Source organism: Musa acuminata, chromosome BXJ3-3 (assembly GCF_036884655.1).
Source record: "Musa acuminata AAA Group cultivar baxijiao chromosome BXJ3-3, Cavendish_Baxijiao_AAA, whole genome shotgun sequence".
Classification (NCBI taxonomy): Eukaryota; Viridiplantae; Streptophyta; class Magnoliopsida; order Zingiberales; family Musaceae; genus Musa; species Musa acuminata.
The window spans coordinates 25,074,580-25,096,482 of NC_088351.1; the positions used below are offsets into that span (position 1 = coordinate 25,074,580).

Below are 21,903 nucleotides of genomic sequence, written 5' to 3' on the forward strand. Positions count from 1 at the left end.
GTACTAATTCACACACCTCCCCCCCCCCCTCACCCCCCCCTCTTAGTGTCAACTTATTCCTAATAGGGTTCACTCTTTAGCAGCATGCAACGAGTGTCATGGGCGAGAGGTGATTGAGATCATCGTCCCAACGAGAGACACTATGGGTCGTTGAAATATGGAGGAGAATGAGCAAGAGATCGACGATGAGCACGAAACGCAGGGAAGATGGGAGTGTGTCGTGTAATAGAGAACAAGGGTGCATATACTGAAGATGGACCACCGGGATCAAAGTTGTTGTCGTCGAGGAGATCAAAGTAATCGTTGTCACTAGATAGCGAGGATAGAAAGGAAGGAAGAGGAAATCTTGCTAAGGCAAGAGAGGCTATGATCCCATGAAAGAACGAAACATGAAGAAGATATTTTTTGTGTTTGATATATGCTTCCCATTTATACAGAATAAGATTTTTCTTAATAGAGCAGTGAAATTTCGAAATCTTAGCTGCTATCTCATAAAATCTCCTTGTGGTGGCAGGAGTCTTCTTCCATTAGAAAATGAGGCCCAAGGAGATTGACAGACAACATTTCTGATACAATTCAAGATAATTCAGTGATAATTCAGTAATGTTCCTCCGAAAACATAAAGCATGAACAAGAAAGCAGGAGTAAACAGAGCTTCGTGTTCTTGCCAACATTTTGCCTCTTTTTGGCGCACGAAACCATCACTTCAATTTTGGTTTCCATACACACACACACACACAAATATATATATATATATATATATATATATATATATATATATATATATATATATATATACTCCATCCACGCTCTCAGACGATGTTTTCGCGCTCTGCCTCATCGACCATGCCGGACTTGCATGTGCAGAGCATAAAGTTGCACGCAGCAGCTGCCTCGCCCACGGTGAGGAAGATCCACTCTTGACCGACGGTTTCGAGCACCTTCGACTTATCCATCTTCTTCATCGCCTCGCTTCCAGGGTTTGCCAGCACCAGCTGATGGATAATCATCAAAGCATCAAGGTGAAATCCGGGTCACATAAATGCATCAGGATTAAGCATCCTGCTTGATCGAGCCACCAGAGAGCTCAGTACCTGAAGGCCCCTTCTGCCCAAACTCTCCTTGACCTCCTTCAGCATGCCAGTCCCACTTGAGTCGATGCTACCCACAGCTGCCGCAGATGAGGAGTGTCGTGACATGTCAAGCAAAACTGGATCGATTCATCACGAATCTCAGGAAAGCGAGAAGAAGAGGAAACACTTGCCTCCCATATCTAGTATCACGTAATGTAAGCTGGTCTCTGCCTTGGATTTTAGCATGTCCTCCTCTTCGTTGATCCACCTTGTTATCCTAATCAATGAAAACCATATCCATCAGATAATTCAATCACTACAGGACATGAGATTTATGCATGCCTTACCTCTCTCTCAAGTAGCTCACATTGGCAAAGTAGATCGGAGCGTCGATTCGGATAATGAGCACTCCGGGAACGCTCTGCGCCGCCGAATACTGATCCATGCGCCGGTAGGTCGACGAGTTGGGGATGTTTCCGAGGACGGTGGTCCTCGGCCGCGCCACAAAGAGTAGAATCCTAAGCATGGAGACCGCCACCTGCAACAGCGTCTAATGCAGTTAGCTTATGCTTGTCCTGATGTCTCAATATAGATTGTGACGCAGAACGTACGGCAATGACAAGCCCGATCTCGATGCTGCCGAAGACGACGCCCAAGTATGCACCCATGCAGACGCAGAAGTCGATCTTGTCGACCTGCCACAGGTGCAGCGCCGCCTCGTAGTCGATAAGGCCGGCGATGGCAGATATGATGATGGCGGAGAGCACCACCAGAGGAGTGTAGTGGAACAAGGGCGTCAAGAACAGCAAAGTGACCATCACCGTCACCGCCATCACCACGTTGGAGAGCGCCGTCTTGCAGCCGGCGTTGTAGTTCCCGCCGACCTCGAGAACGGCCCTGATCGTACAAAGCATTGGGATCACAACTCCTAAACAGTAGCTAGCTAGAAAACTTGAATGCCTGCAGAGAAACGCACCGGTGGTCAGGTAGCAGGATGTCAAAGATCCGGCGATGTTCATCGTCCCAAAGGCGATCATCTCTTTGTTGCCATCTATATGGTAGTTCTTGAACATGGCAAAACTCCTCCCCACAGCGATCCCCTCCTGCAGTGCACATCAAAGTCATTTTTCTCCACCAAATTTGATGGTATGTTACATCATGAGGAAGTATATACCGCAAGGGCGATGATCCCGGTGATGATGCCAGTCTTGAGTGCCACCATCATGTGCGGTGCTGAGAGAACCAGATTGCTCAGTGATGGTGGATTCAGACCCTTCTTCAAGTAGCCAATCTTCAAGATGACAACCCAGATTGAGTTCAGGATGATCTATATCTAGTGGCTGTCGTTTCGAGGAGAGGGACTGAGAACTCACCACTTGCACACCGTGGTTTTCTGCATGGGTGAGGTACACCACGAGGCTCCCCAGTATCACCGATGTCAATGGAGCTGCTGCGGAGATCCAGAAGAATTTGGGGCCTTTTTTGCTCTGATCACAGCAAAAATATTTGAACAGTTAAACAAAGAAATAGAAGTATAATATTACCGATGATTTGGAAGGAAGGACGAATGATAATGTCATCATAGCTTTGTTCTATTCATTGAATGATGAGAGCAAGTCAACAGTCATGTGAGAGTGACTCCTTACTAAAAAGCGTGTGAGGAGGAGGAAGAACAGGAAGCAGCTGCCGAGAACCACACTTTCCCATCTCCACTGCAAGAAAAAGGAACCACAACCATCACCATTCGTCGGAGACCTTGTGACATGCAGGATTTCCATTAATCTCAAAGGTCAAATATGCACGAGACTGAAGTGGTGGCATGACAAAAATGAGATTCTTTGTTATAAGAAAAACATGTGCCGGTAAAAGTCGGATGAACTGTACTTAGTTGGAATTGATCAGTGTCACTAGGAAGAGAGGTGATCAAGAACCTGATGGGTTTGTGTGAAAACAGATTCCATCACCGAGATAAGGTCAGTAGCTGTGGTGAAGTGTTGGAGGCCCAGCATCCCCTTCAGCTGTTGAAGGCACACCACTGTGGCAGCTCCCCCCATGAATCCCACGATGGTCGCATGCGACAAGAAGTCAACTATGAAACCCAGCCTGAAGTTGATGAGATTAAAGTTATTGAAGCCAAATGAAAGACTATTAAAGAGATAAAATAAAGAAAAGAATGGTATGTATGTGTGCGTGTCTAAGTACTTCCTCAGTGGTCACCTCCTCTCCAGAAACAGTTTAGTCTGTGAGGTCTCCACGACAACATCTTCTGTCTCTCCAATTAATCCTCCATGAACTCTTTTTCCTTTTGACAAATGTAAAAGCACTTCGACACTAGCATACTGATCTGTTCCTTTCAGGTCTGTATCTTCGTATTCATGATAGCAATATAGAACTCTTCTTTCTTCAAGACGCAAAAAAGAGAGAAAAAAGAGAACATAAAATTCTTCATGCAGCTGTTTAGTTCTGTACCCCCGATCGAGCTCTTCATGCATCCATAACATGGCTTGGTTTTCAGATCACTTCATGCCAGGAAAAGACATCAAAACATAAAGATGAAATGAATCCATGTACCTTAGCAGCCCCAAGGACGCTTGAAACACCCCAGCAAAGAACGTCGCGGTGAAGACCAAGTGCACGTACAGTGTCGGGTTCTGCGACGGCGGCACGTCCTTTCCCAGCATCGACGCAATCAACAGCGATGGCACCGCCACAGTCCCCACTGCGAGATCCTTCGAGCTCCCCATCACTGCGTACACCATCGGCGGCACAAAGCTCGAATCTGCATGCACAACAACAGCAAGCATACATGATCGAGTCTTACGTCAATCGCACAACAGCTTCAATCCAAACCAAGATATACGCACATAGGCCTAGGACTGGCGGCAGGTTGGCGAGCTTGGCGTAGCTAATCCCTTGGGGTATGGCAAGGCTGGCGATCGTAAACCCCGCAACGAGGTCCGACCTTAAGAGACTAAGGTTATATCTCGGAGCCCATTGGAAGACCGGGAAGAAGTACTTCAATCCCACTAGGAACCTTCTTGACCCCGTCTCGTTCTTGAATTGCTGGAAGGGATCATCGGGGAAGAGAGTCTCCTTGAGGTTGGCCCTCAAGGTGTCTAGGAATGGCCGAGGGGGTGGGAGTGGAACGCGCCGCGCGAACTCTACCCCTTCGACGGTCCCGGCGGGGAACACGGCATCGGAGTTCTCCACCGTCACCATTGCAAGGAGATGGAAGAGAAGATCGAGCGCCGATGAGCGAGGGGAAGGATGGGCAGCTATTTAGAGGGAAAGAGTCGTGGGGTGTGGGCCCGCAGGTGGTTGAAGGACCACGTAGCACACAGGAGGCCTAACGCTTTGCCTCCTGTGTGCTACGGTGAGACCCACGCAGTTAAGCTACGTGGTTGCTTCTGATGGCTCGGTACGGGATCGCGGACCCACGCATCACAGCTTCTCTCATTAACGGAAGTGCCGAAGCTCCCGTGGGCTGACAACGCGTGGGAAGGTGACGCGACGGCGGTTGTCACACGCCCCACTGACGTTGACTGTTCTGTGAGAGTCAACAATTTTGACTCCGCGTCAACCGGAGATGCAAAGTCGGACGTAATCCAATTTATGCGCTTTGTGCTTTAGGTAGATTTCAAGAACAAGATTAGTGATATCTCAAATTGCACGTGGACTTGCCTACCTCTGATAATTAAATGCTTAATAAAAGTGGTTAAATTTATTATATATAGATAATTAAAATGTGACATTTACTAAAACACTTCATTTAAAGGGGTTTTCAAATTATATTTTAAAATGAAAAAAATAATGTCAAACGATTCCTTCAAAGAAATTTTAGAAAGGATGAATATATGCAATTCTCATAGGTGGTAGGTCGAAGTCCCTATTCAATTACTTGCATTATCTTTATATTGAAAGGATCTGATAAAAATAGTTTTGGAATCTGTAAATTTTTGGTTATTGGCTACCTAATTCTTGACTTTTGACCTGCTATTTAGCCATTTTATACTGTAAGAGATATCCAGAACACTGCTTTACAGATCACGCAAGATTAATTAAGACATCTAAGTTGGGATTTAGATCATCTTTTGTATCATGGATTACTGCTTTCGGGCAATGATTCAAACAACATAGAAGGATTCGACAAGGGTTTAGTTTTATGCGTCTTTTGACTTCATAGTTGGATAGACGACAAGCACAGTGATAAGAGTTGTACGTGAATGCGTGGTTATAATCCTCGATTTCAATGAGTTCGCTAAGCAGCTTTCTTTGATAAACCTCTAGCACAAGATTCTAAAAGGTTGTGATGAAGAAAGTGAAAAAGGTATACAAGACCAATTCAAATAGTTAAGATTAGATAAAATAAAAGATTTAGATTTAGATTTAAATAAATAGATTAAGATGAAAAATTTTATTTGAGATATGATAGATTTTTTATTATTTTAAAAAAATTACTTTATCTTTTAGTCAATATAAATAAGAGTTCTTGGTCAATTCAAAGCGAAAGTATTCCTAATAATGTGATATTTGAGCCTGATTTGAAAAATATCAATATGAGTACATTGATTAAAAAATAAGGGAAGACTAGTAGATCAAAAAACAAAAACAAGGAAGATTATAGTGGAGTATGTATTTCTAATCAACTTCTTCATATCTTCAAAGGCGATAATTATCAATTTTAGGTTTTTAATATAAAAATTTTATTTATTTTATAAGGATTATGAATTTAGTAGAAGATGATTTGGTTAAGTATGATTTATAAGATCCTAATATTACTAATGATCAAATTCATATATAGAAAGAAAGAAGTAAGAGCCCTCTACATGCTACAATAAGCAATAGATAAGCCTCTATTTCCCCAAATCATAATGGCATCAACATCAACAAAAGTTTATAAAATATTAAAAAGTGTCTTTAGAGGCACAAACAAAGTAAAAATTTCAAGGCTTCAAATTCTTGAATTCCAAACTCTTATGATAAAAGATTCTAAATTTATCATTAATTTCTTCTAAAAAATATCATCAATTATGAATCAAACGAGATCTTATAATGAAAACATAAAAGATCAAACTGTAGTAGAAAAGGTTTTACAAAGTTTATGTAATCACCAATGTATTGCTTTATTATTAATTACTATAAATTAATTACTATAAATAATGTATTGCTTTATTATTAACTTGTATATCTATGTACTATAGTTAAGAAAATAATTTAATTTAGTTTCCTTAATCATATGGATAAGTTAGGAATTCTACTGACCAATTAAATTATTAATTAATTTATTTCCTAATGAGTGATTTGATATTTAGGAAAGAAATAGTTTACATTTCATTTTTGTGTGTGAACTATAAGAAATGAATATTATATTACTTTCTTTATGTGTGAAAGTAAAAGAAAAATAAATTAAAAATAAAAATTAAATTATTACTTATCTTTCGGGGAGATTTCATCTTCTCCTACATAAAAGGACTACTTTTCCATAATTTTTTACCAAGTCTAACAATGGGAGGATTGAGGAGAGAACTTCCCGAGGAGATGATATTGAGGAAGATATAATTAAAGAGAGGTAGGATCTTTTCTTTTTTAATTAGCTTTGATTTATATTTTGAAATCTTGATGTTGAGATTATTATAATTTTTTATGTATAATGATGTTTTAATTTCGAAATTCATGATTAGTAAATAATGATAATTATTTTATGATGTTAGAATAATTATTTGATTTATATTGATCTCTTAAGCTTAAGTGAAATTTAATATTGATTTAATTTTTATTTTTAAATTAACATAATAGTTCTAATTTATTTAATTAGATATATCTATGTTTCAAAAATTATATGTGAATTTTTATAATTAATTAGATTTAAATTTAAGATAATGAATTTAAAGTTTTTATTAATGTATTTGAGTTATTCTTTAATAATTTTAAATATTAAAATCTAATTTGATAAGATGAGTCTAATTGGGATCTGACTTAAGTCAAGTTGATCTATCAGACCGGATCGACTCAGCCCATGTGGTCATGTACGGCCTAACTCATATGACCAAGTACAACCTAGCCCATGTGACTTGGCATAACCCAACCTATGTGATCGGATATGAGCCAGCTCATATGGTAAGGTATGACCCAACCCATATGGTCAGGCATGACTCAACCCATATGGCTAGGTACGATCTAATCCATGTGACCATGTATGACTCAGCCCATGTGGTTAGGCATGGGCCAACTCATGTGGCTAGGTACGATCCAATCTATGTGGCCAGGCATGTGCCAACTCATGCGGCTAAGTACAACCCAATTCATGTGATTAGATACGACCCCAACTCATGTGTCTAGGACCAACTCGCGAGCCAAACATGACCTAGTTCAATGGTAAGGCTTAGCCCAACTTATAAGTGAGGCTTAGCCTAGTCCATGAAGTTAAGCCTACTTAGCTATGCGATTTGCATTAGACATATCGTCACTCCTTTTATATAGCTCGTCGTACCTTAACTCAACCTAGTACTTGGAACAAGTATATGCAGTGTATGTGACCCATTCAAGACTCAGGTGGGTTGGTTCGGTCTGGGTTAACACTATACGACATAGTCCAATTTCCTCCCTATTGGTTTAAGCTCATTAATTGACTAAATCAGATATGTTTAATTAGTTAAAGTCGGTTTAGGGTGATTCCAAACTAACTTGACTAGTTCAAACCTATTTGAGATAATCGAGATCAATCAAATCTAAATTAGACCAGTCTAGGGTGATTCTAGACCAGTTTTATAAGGATTTAAGGTTGTTTTGGTTAGATCATAATTGAATTGAGTTTGGTTTAAGTCAATTGAGCTATTCAAATTAGAGTTTTGGTTGATTGAGGACTATTGAGAGATTGATGTTTCATGCCTTTATGATTTGATGAATTTAAAGGTTTTATTTGAAGATGTCATTTGAAAATGACTAGAGGTTTTATATTTTCTTATGTTTATGATATTGATATGATTAGTATCATATAGTAGATGTGACTAGACTAGAAGTTCATATTGGGAGAGCAACCAGTGAAAGGAGCTACGACCCCATCATAGTGCGGAGCCACCAATGAACATAGTTTAGCATATTTACATTAAGTACTGTCTCTCATAATATTTAATCATATTAATTTTTTGTTGTATGTGTGAGTGAATAGATGAGTATAAATGAATGATCATCGATGTTTATGTATTCTTGTCGAGGGTAGGTATAGTGATTCCTTTCGGGGGATTAGCGGGCTATCAGACATGATGGTTAGATGATTCCTCCATCCGCTGTTGGGAGGAACGTGTCCCCACTTGGGCAGGTGAGGGATACCACTCTATCTGCTGTTGGGAGTACGATATGGATTATCTCCATCCATTGTTGAGAGGAATCCATCCCGTGGAGTATGCCTCTTCATCCACTATTGGAAGAGTGCACCATCGGGTGTGATGTACGTCTTTGTTATATGGTTATTATGTATGTGTTGCATGTGACTGTTGTATGATTTTGTTTATTATAGAAGAAATTATCATCGTCTTTCTTGTGCATAAGTTTTATGATAAATCGATATATTTTCTTATTAAATTATTGATATTTGTTTATATTTTATGAATATTGAAGATTATTTTTATGATTTTTCTGAGGTTCCTACCAACATGTGTGGTTGCTGATATGTTTTTATCTTATATCTATTTTCAGAGTAATCTACTATTGTGTAATATATCTGAAGCTTGGGTGGAAGAAACTTGTGACCCTACTAAGAAAATATGATCATTTTCTAGTTAATAGAATATTTATTATTATAAAGATAATGATTTCAATTCAAAAATAAAAAAATAAGAAGTTTATTATGTAAATTATGAATAATAAAATATTAATTTATTATTCTTTTTATAAATCCGGGATGTGATAGTTTATCTTTAAATTTTGATATGATTTGTACCTCTATAGAAGAAGCTAAAAATACAAGTACATTATCTATCGATGAATTAATAGGTTCCCTTTTAGTTTAGAAACAAAAAATAAATAGATATTTATATATAACTTCATGCTCTTTAACGAAGATAGATTAGAAAGACTAAAAATAAAAATTCAGAAAGACTAAAATTAAAAATTTAGAAGCCATATCTTAAGGGAGAGATTAAAGATCATGATTAATCAAATAAAGGTTAGAGGAACTTGAACGAAGGTAACAAAGAAACCTGTCGATGTTTTTGTTGCAAAAATAATTAGACATATTGAAAAAGATTACTAGTATAAAAATAAATATCCAAAATGTTCCTCTATAATCTTATTGAAAAAAAAATGGTCATTTTGGAAAAAATTATTGGAATAGAAATTAAACAAATTATGAGAAAAATAATGATGAAAAAAGGATAAATTTTTTTTTATAGCATGTTTGGTTTTTTATAATAGATTCAGTAATCGACGAGGGAGAAGTTTATTCCAAAGGCTTGATAATTTAGTCAAATTAATAGTACAGATGGGAAATGATAATAAGATTCAAGTGGAAGAAAAAGGAACACTAAATCTAGAAAAAAATTATCAATGATATAATATTTATTTCTATTTTAAAATAAAATCTCATTAGTATAGGGAAATTAATGAGAAAAGGATATTATGTTATTTTTAATGATGAAAAATCCTTGATTTATGATAATAAAATTAAAAAATTGATAGTAATTATGAGGATGACAAAAAATAAAATGTTCCCTTATTATATTTGGATTTCTACTTAGATGCTATTGTTAAATGAATTGACATTATAATATAAAAGTTTTGATTATCTAAAGTTTTATGGGTCTATACAAACTATCTCACATGACGAATTTTTCAAAATTCAAACTAATAAGATGATGTCTTAGAATAAAACTAAAGTTGATGAAAGTTCTAATAAAAGTAATGAGAAATCAAAGAAACAAGAAGTTTTCGATTTTTTCTTATCTACCGCTACCAAAATAGAGAGCATTAGCAGTAATAAAAATGAGGATGATAACTTTGAAGAAAGTTCTAATGATAAACATTCAAAAGGGTAATAAGTTAAAAAATATCAAACATTAAAAAAAAATAGCTCTCATGAGTCTTTTGAGAGATAAATAATTACTAAAGATTTCAAAAAAAAAGTTAAAGATGTAAAAAATATTGGATGCAATACCGAAGACGAGTTTGTCAATATATTCACAAAAACTTTAGTAAAAGAAAAATTTTACCTTGAAGATAACTTTAAGTTACAACTATTTGAATAAAGGGAGTATATTAAGATTAATTTAAATAATTAAGATTAGATAAAATAAAAGATAAAGATTTAGATTTAAATAAATAAATTAGGATGAAAAGATTTATTTAGAATATAATAGATCTTTTCATTGTTTTAAAAATTAAATTGCATCAATCCAAAACATAGTTTAAAGTCCGTCTATTATTCTCTTTCCCTTGTCCAAGTTTTAAGGAAAAACCAATAATAAGATGATAGAGAAGATAATGGGTGCAGTGAAAAGGCAACATGCAGAGACTCGATCAGTGTCGAGATCTTGGCCATGGGTGACACAACATTGTTCTTCATGCCAAAAGGAACGGACAGTTTCTTCAGTAAAGTTGTCCTCTTTGACCTTTCTCTCGAATATATGCATTCAGATTTTTGTGACTGCACCTACCGGTTGTTTTTGGTGATTATGATATGTCCCTTGAAGTGGATTGCCGGAAAGCCGGATTGCTCGTTCTCATCCTCTGGCAAACTGCTGCAGCAACACATGCTTCATTGGGACAATTGTAGGTGATGGCTGCCTCAGATAAGTGCTTCTTGGTTAATTATTACTGCTCCACTTGATGCAACAAAATAATGCCTACCTCAGATCAAAGCTGCTGATCAAGTGGCAGAAGAACATGAATATGACCTTTCGAGTTTTATCTTCACTGTAGATTAGTGCTTCTCTTCCTTTTTGACATGCTTTTTGAACTGGTCATGAGATTTGTTCATATCCACTATATCACAAAAGGTGAATGGAAAAAGAAAGAAAGCACATTGGGCTTCTGGCTCCTTAGAGATATATATAGCATGATATGCATGCAAGGGTAAGTTATAGTGATAGCCACAATAATGGAGCTGCTAATATGATTGGATAAACCAAAAGCTGAGTAAAACCTCCCCCAGGAAACGAGTGAGATGTAGAACGAAGCCAGTTTCAACCTCTCCCTCCACACTCACTTCCCACTTTCCCTAAGAGAGCAAGGACATGATCCTTAGTGGGAAACGTGTCCACCTATAAGGATTCGATTCGTATCTAAACAATAGTTTCCCACCTCTGAGTTGGGCAATAATTGCTTGCACAAGCTTAAAGCAAGAGGAGTACTCAATTCATCAGTTGATCTATTCACATCAATTATAGCTCTAGAAAGAGAAGTACATTAATTGTTCCATCATGAGCACAAATCTATGCTGCAAGATTAATCATGGGATGCTTCAGTCTATATTCCGGTCACTGTGACTGTTCTGAGAGAATTAAGGAACACGAGGAGGTGAGGAACTTCCACTCGTATTGTGGGTTCACCAAAGGCCCCTCCTTTACAGGGAGACACACACATCAAGCCACCTTTTTTACGCACGCGCATCAACAATGGAGGTGGCTATAGTGGGAGGAGAGAAGACCCCGTGATCAATGGAGCTAGCTCGGTCGTCGGGCCAACAGCCTACGCGGGCATGCTCTCTATCATCCACCCATTGGGTACATGAACGATCTAAAGTCAGCTCTTGGCAATGAAGTGAAGAAAATGGATCATATAATTGAGCTTTGTGAGCTTTAAGACGTGTGCATGCAACACGAACATGCTTCCCTTTGGCGTCTGAGCAGAAGCCTGATGGAATATGTGGCAGAGATGTGAAGTATAATGGCTGGTCCCGCATTGAGAGGTGGTGACACTGTTGCAGTCCCTCGGGCGCATAACATGATGAACAGTGTCGGCCATGGGAATCAGTGAGAAGATGGTAAGTGATGGGGAGAACAAGACATTGAGCGGACAAGCCAAGACTACTTCGTACTTAACATAATCTGACCTTTCAAGATTACTTTGTCCCTGAAGAATATAATTCAGCCACATATGTGATCAGAATCCTTCAACTTGTTGCTCAAAAGGAGAGAGAATATATATATATATATATATATATATATATATATAAAGAAAATATTCATATTTTGATATTTTTCCAATCAGTACTCACATTTTATTTTATTTTTTTTTAAATAAGACTCCTAATTAAAAAAATATCTAAGCTATCTCTCAATTTTTTTTAGCTTATTATAGTGTTTTGATCACCACAATAAAAGCATAATAAAGTTTATTAAAAATATAATAAATTATCTAAATAGACTCTTGACCTCAATCAAACTAATTATAAGTCTAAAAATATAATATTATAATGATTTATGAGTAATGATAATCAATGGGCATCATATGATATCACCTATAATGTTTTTCAATGTTGTTTATGGTATTTTTATCATATTAATAAAATACTATTAATGCAATTAAAAACACTATAAACAAACTAAATGAAAATACCATAACAATTAAAAATTAATAAAAAAATAGGTGAGAAAATTTGGCAAAAAACTTTTAACGGATATTTTTGATTTTTTAATTTAAAGCTATTATTTTGAAAAAAGCGATACCTTTTGGGAAATACTTAAAATATGAGTATTTTATATGAAAATAGTATATATATAGTTGAATTTTTTGGAAAAGTTTCTCTCTTCTCGAGTCTCCATTTTTTTAATTTTCTAATAGCATCATTTTTTATTTAATATCTATAATACTCTTGATTTAAGAGTGAGCTACCTATCCCTTTGTCCACCATTTTCCTATAAACCGATTCATAAGGTAAATCAATCTAGTTATAATATTTTTATATTATATTTAATGTTTCTGATAATATAAAAATACTATAATGTGATAAAAAATACTATATTATAGTATTTTCAGTAATACTAGAAACACTATGATGTAATATTTTTATATTATTATGGTGTAAATGATATGACAAATCCATCAACACTATATGCCAATACTACCATTTTATCTTTAACACCTCATGGTCGAACAATTTGATTGATATGTGAGAGTCATTTAAGTGATCTTCATACACTCATTATCGTGCAAATCGAATGATGAATGGGCGTAACGATCTAGCACTATTTGATGACGATTTTGACTAGCATAACAAATTGATATAATGGCTCGACATTGATGAAGGGCGGTTATGGTCAGTTTTTGCTTTTGTTATCATACAAGCAACGTAATAGCTCCCCAAGTATCCACTATAAAAAGAATCACATAAGTATGCCTAGGGGACATATAACAATCTATATCTGACTTATCCAACTTATCCAGCTCGATTATCGACTTAAGCATCGGAGAGGTATTGTCAAAAATACTCATGACATAATTTTTATGAGGTTCAAATGTCTGACTCAGAGAGTTTTCACTTTGAGATAGGCTAAAAGAAGAATTAGGTTGAGTCTAAGTTAACCTCTAGCTTGAAAAATCAAAATTGACTCTAACAAATTACACTAAAAGGAGGGCCGACTTATATGTCTTAAGAAAAACTCATGAGCCCATCTCAGATGAATCCAAAGGATTTTAATCCCTCAAATTTGAATGAACTAATTCTAACAGCTCCGAATGCTCTCTTGTCGAATCTTCTAGTTTTAATGATCTCAAACCAAGGGCAATCTAGAATGTTAGTCAATCTGAATTCTCTCCCCATGCCAGACCCCAACCTTTTCCGATAGCTTTTCCAAGACTCATTCTTTATCCAACCACCTCCCATAGCTCCTGCAACCCTGATTATTCCTATGAAAATCTTTCATACCCTAATCCAACAAATGCAGATTTAATTAAAAGAGTCTCTCTACTTTCCACAGCTTGCCCATCAAACCCCATCTGCATTCGCTCTACTAATCATGACTTTTTTTCCACTACTAATTCTTATTCCCAACGTAGTAGTCAAGTTTTGCCTGGCTTAGGCCCAAGTATCATCAAAGATGCACTCCTCGCCATTAGCTCAAAACTTAATTCCTCCGTTGAAACCAAAATTCCTGAATGAGTTGATCGCTTAATTGATCAACCTCCCAACTAAGATTTAAGACAATCTTGATAAAATGGATCAATAGTTGAAGGATATTCCTAGAGAAATAAAGCAAGGAAAGTAGCTAGAGATATACTCATACTTACAATCTCTTTTATAAAAAAAATATAAGTAAATAATTGATCCCTCAAGGCTTCAAACTTTCTATTGGACATTTATGATAGAAAATCTGACCCCTTAAAACATATTATGATGTTTAAGGGAGTGGCATAGAAAATCTGACCTCTATGAGACTATAGACTCTCTTATATGTTGAAGTTTCCTTACGGCTCTTAGGGGAGTGGCATAGGAATGGTTTATCAAGCTCCTCATTAAGCCAATCTCCTCTTTTGGGCAGTTGGATAGATTAGTTTGAATTTAGTTTTATTGGCTATAAACTCTAAAAAAAATTCATCACTTCTTTTTTTGGCCATACACATTAGGAGGAAAAGAAATTTGTAAGAGAATTATATAAGGAGATTCAACAATGAGGTTCATTTGATCACTAACTCAACCCCCTCTATTCTAATCAATGCGTATATCATTGATCTCTAGCTTTTTAAGTTTTTCTATAAAGTTATCACTCAAACTCATGATGATTTTTTTAAAACTTTTGGAAGAGGCCAACCGCCACATCATTATGAAATCAATAATTACTAAGAAAATAAAGGATGTAGATAAGAAAATGACGAAAGAGGAAAGGACTCAACATTCAGCCACATGTAGAGATTACGAAGTGATAGCCAAGAAGTAATCATGTCCTCTCCTAGTGAGACTTCACACCTCTCAATACCAGACCAATTTCCACTATGCTTCTCAATTCGGGAAGTGGGGAGGCATGTGTTATGGTGAAAATTATACGACTGATCCATCAGTACTATATGCCAACACTATCATTCTAAGAAATCAATATCATTATGAAAATCAATTTCCACATCATTATGAAATCAATAATTACTAAGAAAATAAAGGATGTAGATAAAAAAGTGGCGAAAGAGGAAAGGACTCAACGTTCAGCCACATGTAGAGATTACGAAGTGATAGCCAAGAAGTAATCATGTCTCCTCCTAGTGAGACTTTCACACCTCTCAATACCAGACCAATTTCCACTATTCTTCTCAATTCGGGAAGTGGGGAGGCATGTGTTATGGTGAAAATTATATGACCGATCCATCAGCACTATATGCCAACACTATCATTCTATGTTTGATACCTCATCTTCACATGGTCAAACCACCTAACCGATATGTGAGAGCAATTTAAGCAACATTTTGTCACTGCTTCAAATTCATGTAACTGTATCCTATAAATAATAATTGAAAAATGAGTACAGACGATCTATATAATATCATGCAAACAATGTGGTGAACATGCATAATAGTCTAACATTGGTTGATGGCAATTTTGATTAGCGTAACAAATGAATATAATGGTTTGACACCGATGACAGGTGGTTATGGCTAATTTTTATGCTTTCATTGTCATAAAAATTATGTAATATTGCTCCTAAGCACCTATTATAAAAGGAGCTACATAGGTATGCCCAAGAGATACACAATAAACTCAATCCAACCCATCAGATTAGATTATTGACTTAAGTATCAAAGAGACATTGTCGAACATTCAACTTGAAAAGTTTCACCTTGAGACTCGCTCAAAGAAGAACCATGTTGAATCCGAGTTAGCTTTCAACTCAAATAATCTAAATCTATTCTAACAATTATATTATAATATTTTATATTATATTATAATAATTTTTATAATATTATTAAAAATAATATAATATAATATAAAAATATTATAATTGGATTGATTCATTGAAAAAAAAAGATAGGTGGCTACAGTATTTTAGATATAGGGAAAAAAAAATACTATTAAGGAATTGAGAGATACTTTTCGGAAAAAAGCTAAAAAGAAGAGTTTTTCTTACAAATTGACTACATAATATATATATATATATATATATATATATATATATATATATATATATATAAGAAGTTGGAGATGGGAAGTGTACGCAGGGTCATAAATGGGCCTTGAGTCATAATGGGCCTTTAGCTGAACGGACCCATTGGACGCGGCCTCTTATTGGCTCCTCCTCCCCTGTTCCTTCTCCGTCTCCACTCGGAAAGCTCGCACCAGCCTGGTGCATCAGGTGGCTCTTCCTCGCTCGGGGCTGATCCCCCGTTCCTCTCTCCCGAAAGCACGTGATTCGAGGTTACAGGGATTGCGCGTGCCCAAGCCCCCAAGGTGACCGCTTTTCGATTATCCAGCACGCAGAGTTCTCTGTTTGATTTACTGCACGTGGGATTTTATCGTCACTATAGGGTTTTCCGAAGTATATTTGACTAAAATTAGTCATTGTAGTACGCTAGGCTTCGATGCAGAACTTTTGCTTAGCAAGAATTCTTGAGATTTCCTACGCTGTGATGTGTCCTCTCACTGGAAATGCTGTTCATGTAACATCTTCTGGTCACACAAAGCGATTTTTGGGTATTGGGGTTTTTTGTTTAGGGTTCAGTGATTGGGTAATATGTTAAGGGTAACTTAATTATTGTTACAACTTCCAAGATCAAGCGGCATTGACTTAATTAGTTTTGTTACTTTAAGAATCTGGATAAGGTTGTCTCCTTCTTGCTTTGCAATCACCATATGCACAAGCTACGAGTCTGGAATTATCTTTAAGTGGTCTCACATAAATGGTGGAAGGCAATTACAACGCAGTAGAGAATCCTATCTCATAGGTTGAAGGAGTCTGATGACACCAAGTTTAAGAATCCTGTATCTAATAGGTTTAAGGAGTCTGATGTACCACTTTTGAGAAGCTTGGATATTATGAGTTGCAGCTGCTGTTGTTGGGTCGACGATCAGCATAGGTATATAATTATCTTCCTCCTTCCTTTGCATTTACAGTATGCACAAGTTACCAGTCTGGAATGATCTTTAAGTGGTTTTACAAAAATGAAGGCAATTACAATGCAGTAGTGCATCCTATGTCTAATAGGTTATGGAGTCTGATGATAACAATTTTGGAAATCATATATCTATAGGTTTAAGGACTCTGATGTACAAATTTTGAGAATCATCTAGCATAGATATGTTGGGCCATTGTGGTGGCTTCAGAGCAAAGTATTACGGGCTGAGCAGTTTCAAATAGTTGTACTTTTTCTAAAGAGAACATCGCAAAAAAAAAAAAAATCCATAAAGAAATTTAGCTCAATTACGTTCCATCTTAATTAGTTTGACTGAAGACAGAATTAACAGGTATTCTTCCTATAAACTCTGTAATAACAACAATAGGGCTAATGTATCCCTTGGTTCTAGCTAGCATCACAGGTATCTATGCTTTCTTGCAAGTCAGAAGATTATTTTCATCTACTGTGTAGCCACGTGAGATCCATATTTGCAATTGTTTGACATGATGAAGAATTTGGTCTCTGCTGCAAGATTCATGCTTAGGGTCGGTGGGCAAGCAACTGATATCTCATCTAGAGATCAGCTTTGCTTTATCTGTCATTCTGCTGGCAAGCCTGTAGCGATAGAGAAATATAAGCAGGAACATTTTTGTCATCTCCTTGCAGCCAGCTTGAAGTAGGATCCTACATTCTTCATGTCTTTTATTGTATACCGTATGTTCATTTCTTGTTGATCACTGTTTCATCATCAAAAGAGTCCTCTCTTGTTGTCTTTATGTCAGCAACCTGGCTGCTGATCATTTAATTTTCGTTTTCTTTCTTCCAAACTATAAAATATTACAAGTTTGAAGCAACAGCTATCTCTTTGTAACTGTCCCATATCATTTTGACATGACAGTTGCTGATAGGTGACTCATTCTAGGCTATTGGACACAACTTGAGCCATTCCTGTACTTCATTATCTATGGAATGACGACCAGTTCATTTGTATTTCCATGGTCTGTTGATAATCACCGATTGTCATCATCCACTTTGAATATGGAGGTCAAAATCAGTTTGAGCTTTCAATATAGTTACAAATAATCAGCATAATTTTAGTTAAATTGTCATTCTCTTAACACCCACTTACAGCAAGACACATGAAGTACACAATAAGCAGAAATAGCAGGTAGATGGCTTCTAATCACATTTACATGTGAAGAAAAAATTGCAATTCTATGTCTCAGTAGCTTCTTGACACTAGTCTTCTACTGTTCTTGAGAAGCCAAATGCTGAATGTCTGCGGCTTCAATCTTTGGCGCTTTGCACATTTCATATAGCAATTGAGATGGTCAGAAATAGAATCAGTGCCTGTTTCTGTGAGCCTGGAAGCACAAATTTATGGCATATTAGATAGTGTTTCCTGAAACAAAGACCAATCTTAAATGTGATGAAAGAGATTATGTTGACATTTGTAAATATGTACCTCAAACCCTGCCAATGATCGGCAGTAATTGATATTTGTTAGCACTGTGCTCGTTGATCCACATTCACTGTCTTTGAGGGACATGTTGGACTTATCTAGCTTGATAGACCAAGGATGATACTGATACCCATTGGCCGTCATGCCGAGATGCGAAGATGATCGCTGCATTTTTATGCTTCTAGGAATGTTTCTTCCATCCACTGATGGTCTCCGCCTGCTTGTTTGCCTCTCGATTGTATCAGTTCGTTGACGTGGTGCACTCTGTGACCTTGCCTTTGCTCTTGAAGATTCAGTGTTGGCCATGTAGTTTGGAAAGGGATAATCACAAGAGTGTGATGGATCAGGCACTGAAATAGCTGATAAGTACTGTGGACTGCTCTGTGCTGTCGCGAACGAGAAATCCTCGAAATGTCCGCTGTAAGTCCTAGGGCTCATTTCCGTCAAGACAGATGGAGCAGGTGAGAATTGTTGGTATTGGACTATCTTGGAAGGTGTATGGACATGGCCATAATATCCAGAAAACCTGTGATCTTTTGCTTCAATTTCTGTGATTGAATAACTGTATCTACTCTTTGTATTGCCTCTCGGTCCACCAAGATCCATCTCCACAATCTTAATGTTCTCTTCAGCATTTCTATCCATATCCTACAGGCATGTTAATGTTTTTCATTAACAATGGTAGATCTAGAAAATTGGTTTTTGAATGAGTTTAGTAATGCATTTGTCACTCTCTTCTCTGTTAGTAGATTCAGGCATTGGATTTGACTTACATGTGATTGTCTAGATCGTGGGTGCTGAGGTGATCTCCTGTGGATGGACTGCCTCTGTGGGACAACATGCGACTCTTCAGCCATGCGGATCCTCTGGGCTCGAGCTCGCTCTTGAGCTGTCACCAGAGCCTGGATGCGGAGAAGGGTAGCAGCAGCCTGCTTCCTTACTAGGTGACCTCTCACCAGAGCTTGCAGCTTTACCAGGCCTCTCAATGCACATAGAGCTTTTCTAGCCTGCAGTAAGATTTGATTCTGTTACATTAGTATTATCTTTTACTACCTTCATAATTCCCATAAATTTTAGCCTAGATCTTACATATAATGCAGAATTATATGCATCTTGTTTACTTGAACTCGACTGATCTTGGTTTTATGGAGAAGATTTTTTTTTAAAACTACAAAGATGTTGCTGGTTTAATGCTTATGATGTATCTCTGCTGTTATTGATGGATTCACGAGATTGGTCCTACTTCTTAAGCTAATTGCAGATTAAGGAAGCTATGACATGCATCAGTTTGTATCCCCTTTATTTCTCATTCTAGATTGTCACTTTTTGGTTTCTGTTTATGAGATAATTTATAGTTCAATGACACAGTTGTTCTTCTTTTGAACAGAGAAACCCAACAGGAACTTGAAAAGATTAGAGAAGTACCAAATATGCACGGAAAGCAGACTGAATTTTGACAGCTGCATCTTCCTCGACAGCGCTGGTTTTTTGTTTGGTGGAAGCAGTTGTTAGCCGAATTACAGCTGCTGCTGCCTGCGCAGCAGCTACAGCAGCATCGGCAGCGGCAGCCGTGGCCACTACGACAGCCATTGCATGCCTTTTCTGTTCAATCTCGGCCTCCGATAGCCCCTGAACCGGCGCGCTTATGCTCAGCTCTGGGGAACCCGAGCTCTTCCCTGGACATGCTGATCTCCGAAAGCTCCATCTCTTTTTCTCCTTAGGAGCAGGCACCGAGATTGGAACTGACCGAGTCTTGGTTGGCAATGGAGATGAAGATTCTGCTTTCTCCTTATTTGCATCCTTCTTCCCCGTCAAGAAGCTCCTGAGCCATCTGCCTGCCTTCCCCATTTTCTCATGTACAACCACTAGGAGCAGGGGTCAAGAGTCATTCGCTTGGGAAAGCTAGATGAGACAAGGTATGAATATTGATGGCATCTAGAGCTTTTACATCTGTTTCTAATTTCTTCTAGCTGAACAAGTCATCCTTCTTCCTTTCTGATCTCCGATAGCTAACAAGGTATGCATATTGTACCTCCAATCCCATTTTCCTTTTCCTTTGCCAATCTCACACCATCTCTTCTGGTCGTGGACTCAACTGCGGTCTTGTTTATTTATGAAGCAGGATTTCCATTGCAAGCCACTTGCTGCCAGCCTCTACAAGAGTGATCCCATGATTCTCTACAAGAATAACTAGCACTCCACTTCCAAGATGCCTTCTCTGCTGGTGAAGTAATGATGGGATTCAGCAAGGTTATTCTGGTAAGTGTACAGTGTGAGGATTAAGGAAGGGGCCAGAGAGCCATGTGAAGGAAATAGCCATGAACATGCTGTGGATCAGTGTGGACAGCAAGTTCTGGTTGTCAGCATCTTACGTAAAGTTCATCCCATCATTGGCTTACAGTGACCGAGGCCGCCTCAACTTTTTCACCCTGTACCTGCAGTTGGGGCTGATGATCCCAAACCAGTGCCGGTACTACTCGAAGGAGAAAGGTCTGGATCTGTCATGTTTATATCGATTCTATGGTTTCAATCTCTCGAATTAGAGTTACCTTCTCCGTGACTCAAATCTTTGTCTCTCATGTTATTTATCGCGAGACTCGATCTAGCTGCTCACTCCAAAATCACTTGGACAGTTCAATCTGGCATTATCTGGAGCAGATCTTCATAAGATTGCATTATCCGCTAATGACAGGGGGAGCTCTGCCACATTAATCCAAAAGGAAGGAAGAGAATGTGTGTCAAAAGTATTCCATCTCGATACCTGCAAGGAAAGATGCATCGAGCAGCACAAAAATTAACTAATGAGCCATTAAGTAAGGAATTAGTTGGCAGTCACATGCGACTGCATATCCTACTACTGCGTTGACTGTTTGTCGGGAAGAGGCTCAGCATCACTCAGCTTCTGCTCTTGTTTAATAGTTTCCTCCTTTCTATTGCCAACAACATTCATTTGTCATAGTACATTTGAATGTGATATTAACTATGCAAGCCGATAGAGTGTAAGAGCCTTTTTCTTCTGCATCAATGAGATGTCACAACTGTTTGATTCCTGCTAGCATATGGCGTGGGTATGGAATAGATTCCTGACTTTAAAATTTGGATGTGGCACAGATGTGGAATCGAGAACAATAGGAATGTGTTCATCAAAAAGTAATAAAAAAAAAGGAAGAGTAGCTTTAGACACTAATGATTTTCACAAGATGAATCGGAAAGTGATTACTTTTTCCCTCAGTGTACTTTTATCTTTGTTTATGAACAGCCTTTTCTCTCCCTCTCTCTCTCTCCGTCTCTCTCTCTCTCTCTCTCTCTCTGTGAGAAGGTGTTAAAACCAGACCC

At 37.5% G+C, this 21,903-nt stretch overlaps 1 protein-coding gene, 1 long non-coding RNA gene and 1 pseudogene across 4 annotated transcripts; 1 reads left to right on the top strand and 2 right to left on the bottom strand.

The window, feature by feature from the left end:
- Positions 1 to 487: 487 nt before the first annotated feature.
- On the bottom strand, positions 488 to 4,318 carry LOC135633172 (sulfate transporter 3.1-like; annotated as a pseudogene).
- An 11,997-nt stretch (positions 4,319 to 16,315) lies between these two features.
- Positions 16,316 to 20,828, top strand: LOC135632965 (uncharacterized). 3 transcript variants are annotated; one of them, XR_010494859.1, is made up of 4 exons: positions 16,316 to 16,440; positions 19,355 to 19,579; positions 19,955 to 20,584; positions 20,690 to 20,828. It is a non-coding gene; the product is annotated as an uncharacterized LOC135632965 (long non-coding RNA). The 3 variants fall into 3 exon arrangements; XR_010494858.1 differs by having other exon boundaries at positions 19,955 to 20,483; positions 20,690 to 20,827; XR_010494860.1 differs by having other exon boundaries at positions 19,955 to 20,483; positions 20,687 to 20,821.
- On the bottom strand, positions 18,145 to 20,415 carry LOC135632964 (protein IQ-DOMAIN 19-like). Its single transcript, XM_065141891.1, has 4 exons — positions 19,993 to 20,415; positions 19,341 to 19,574; positions 18,571 to 19,215; positions 18,145 to 18,469 (listed from the first exon to the last, which is right to left on the bottom strand). Exons 1-4 carry the CDS (start codon positions 20,413 to 20,415, stop codon positions 18,449 to 18,451), a joined length of 1,323 nt encoding a protein of 440 aa, XP_064997963.1. The 3' UTR covers positions 18,145 to 18,448.
- Positions 20,829 to 21,903: the final 1,075 nt, after the last annotated feature.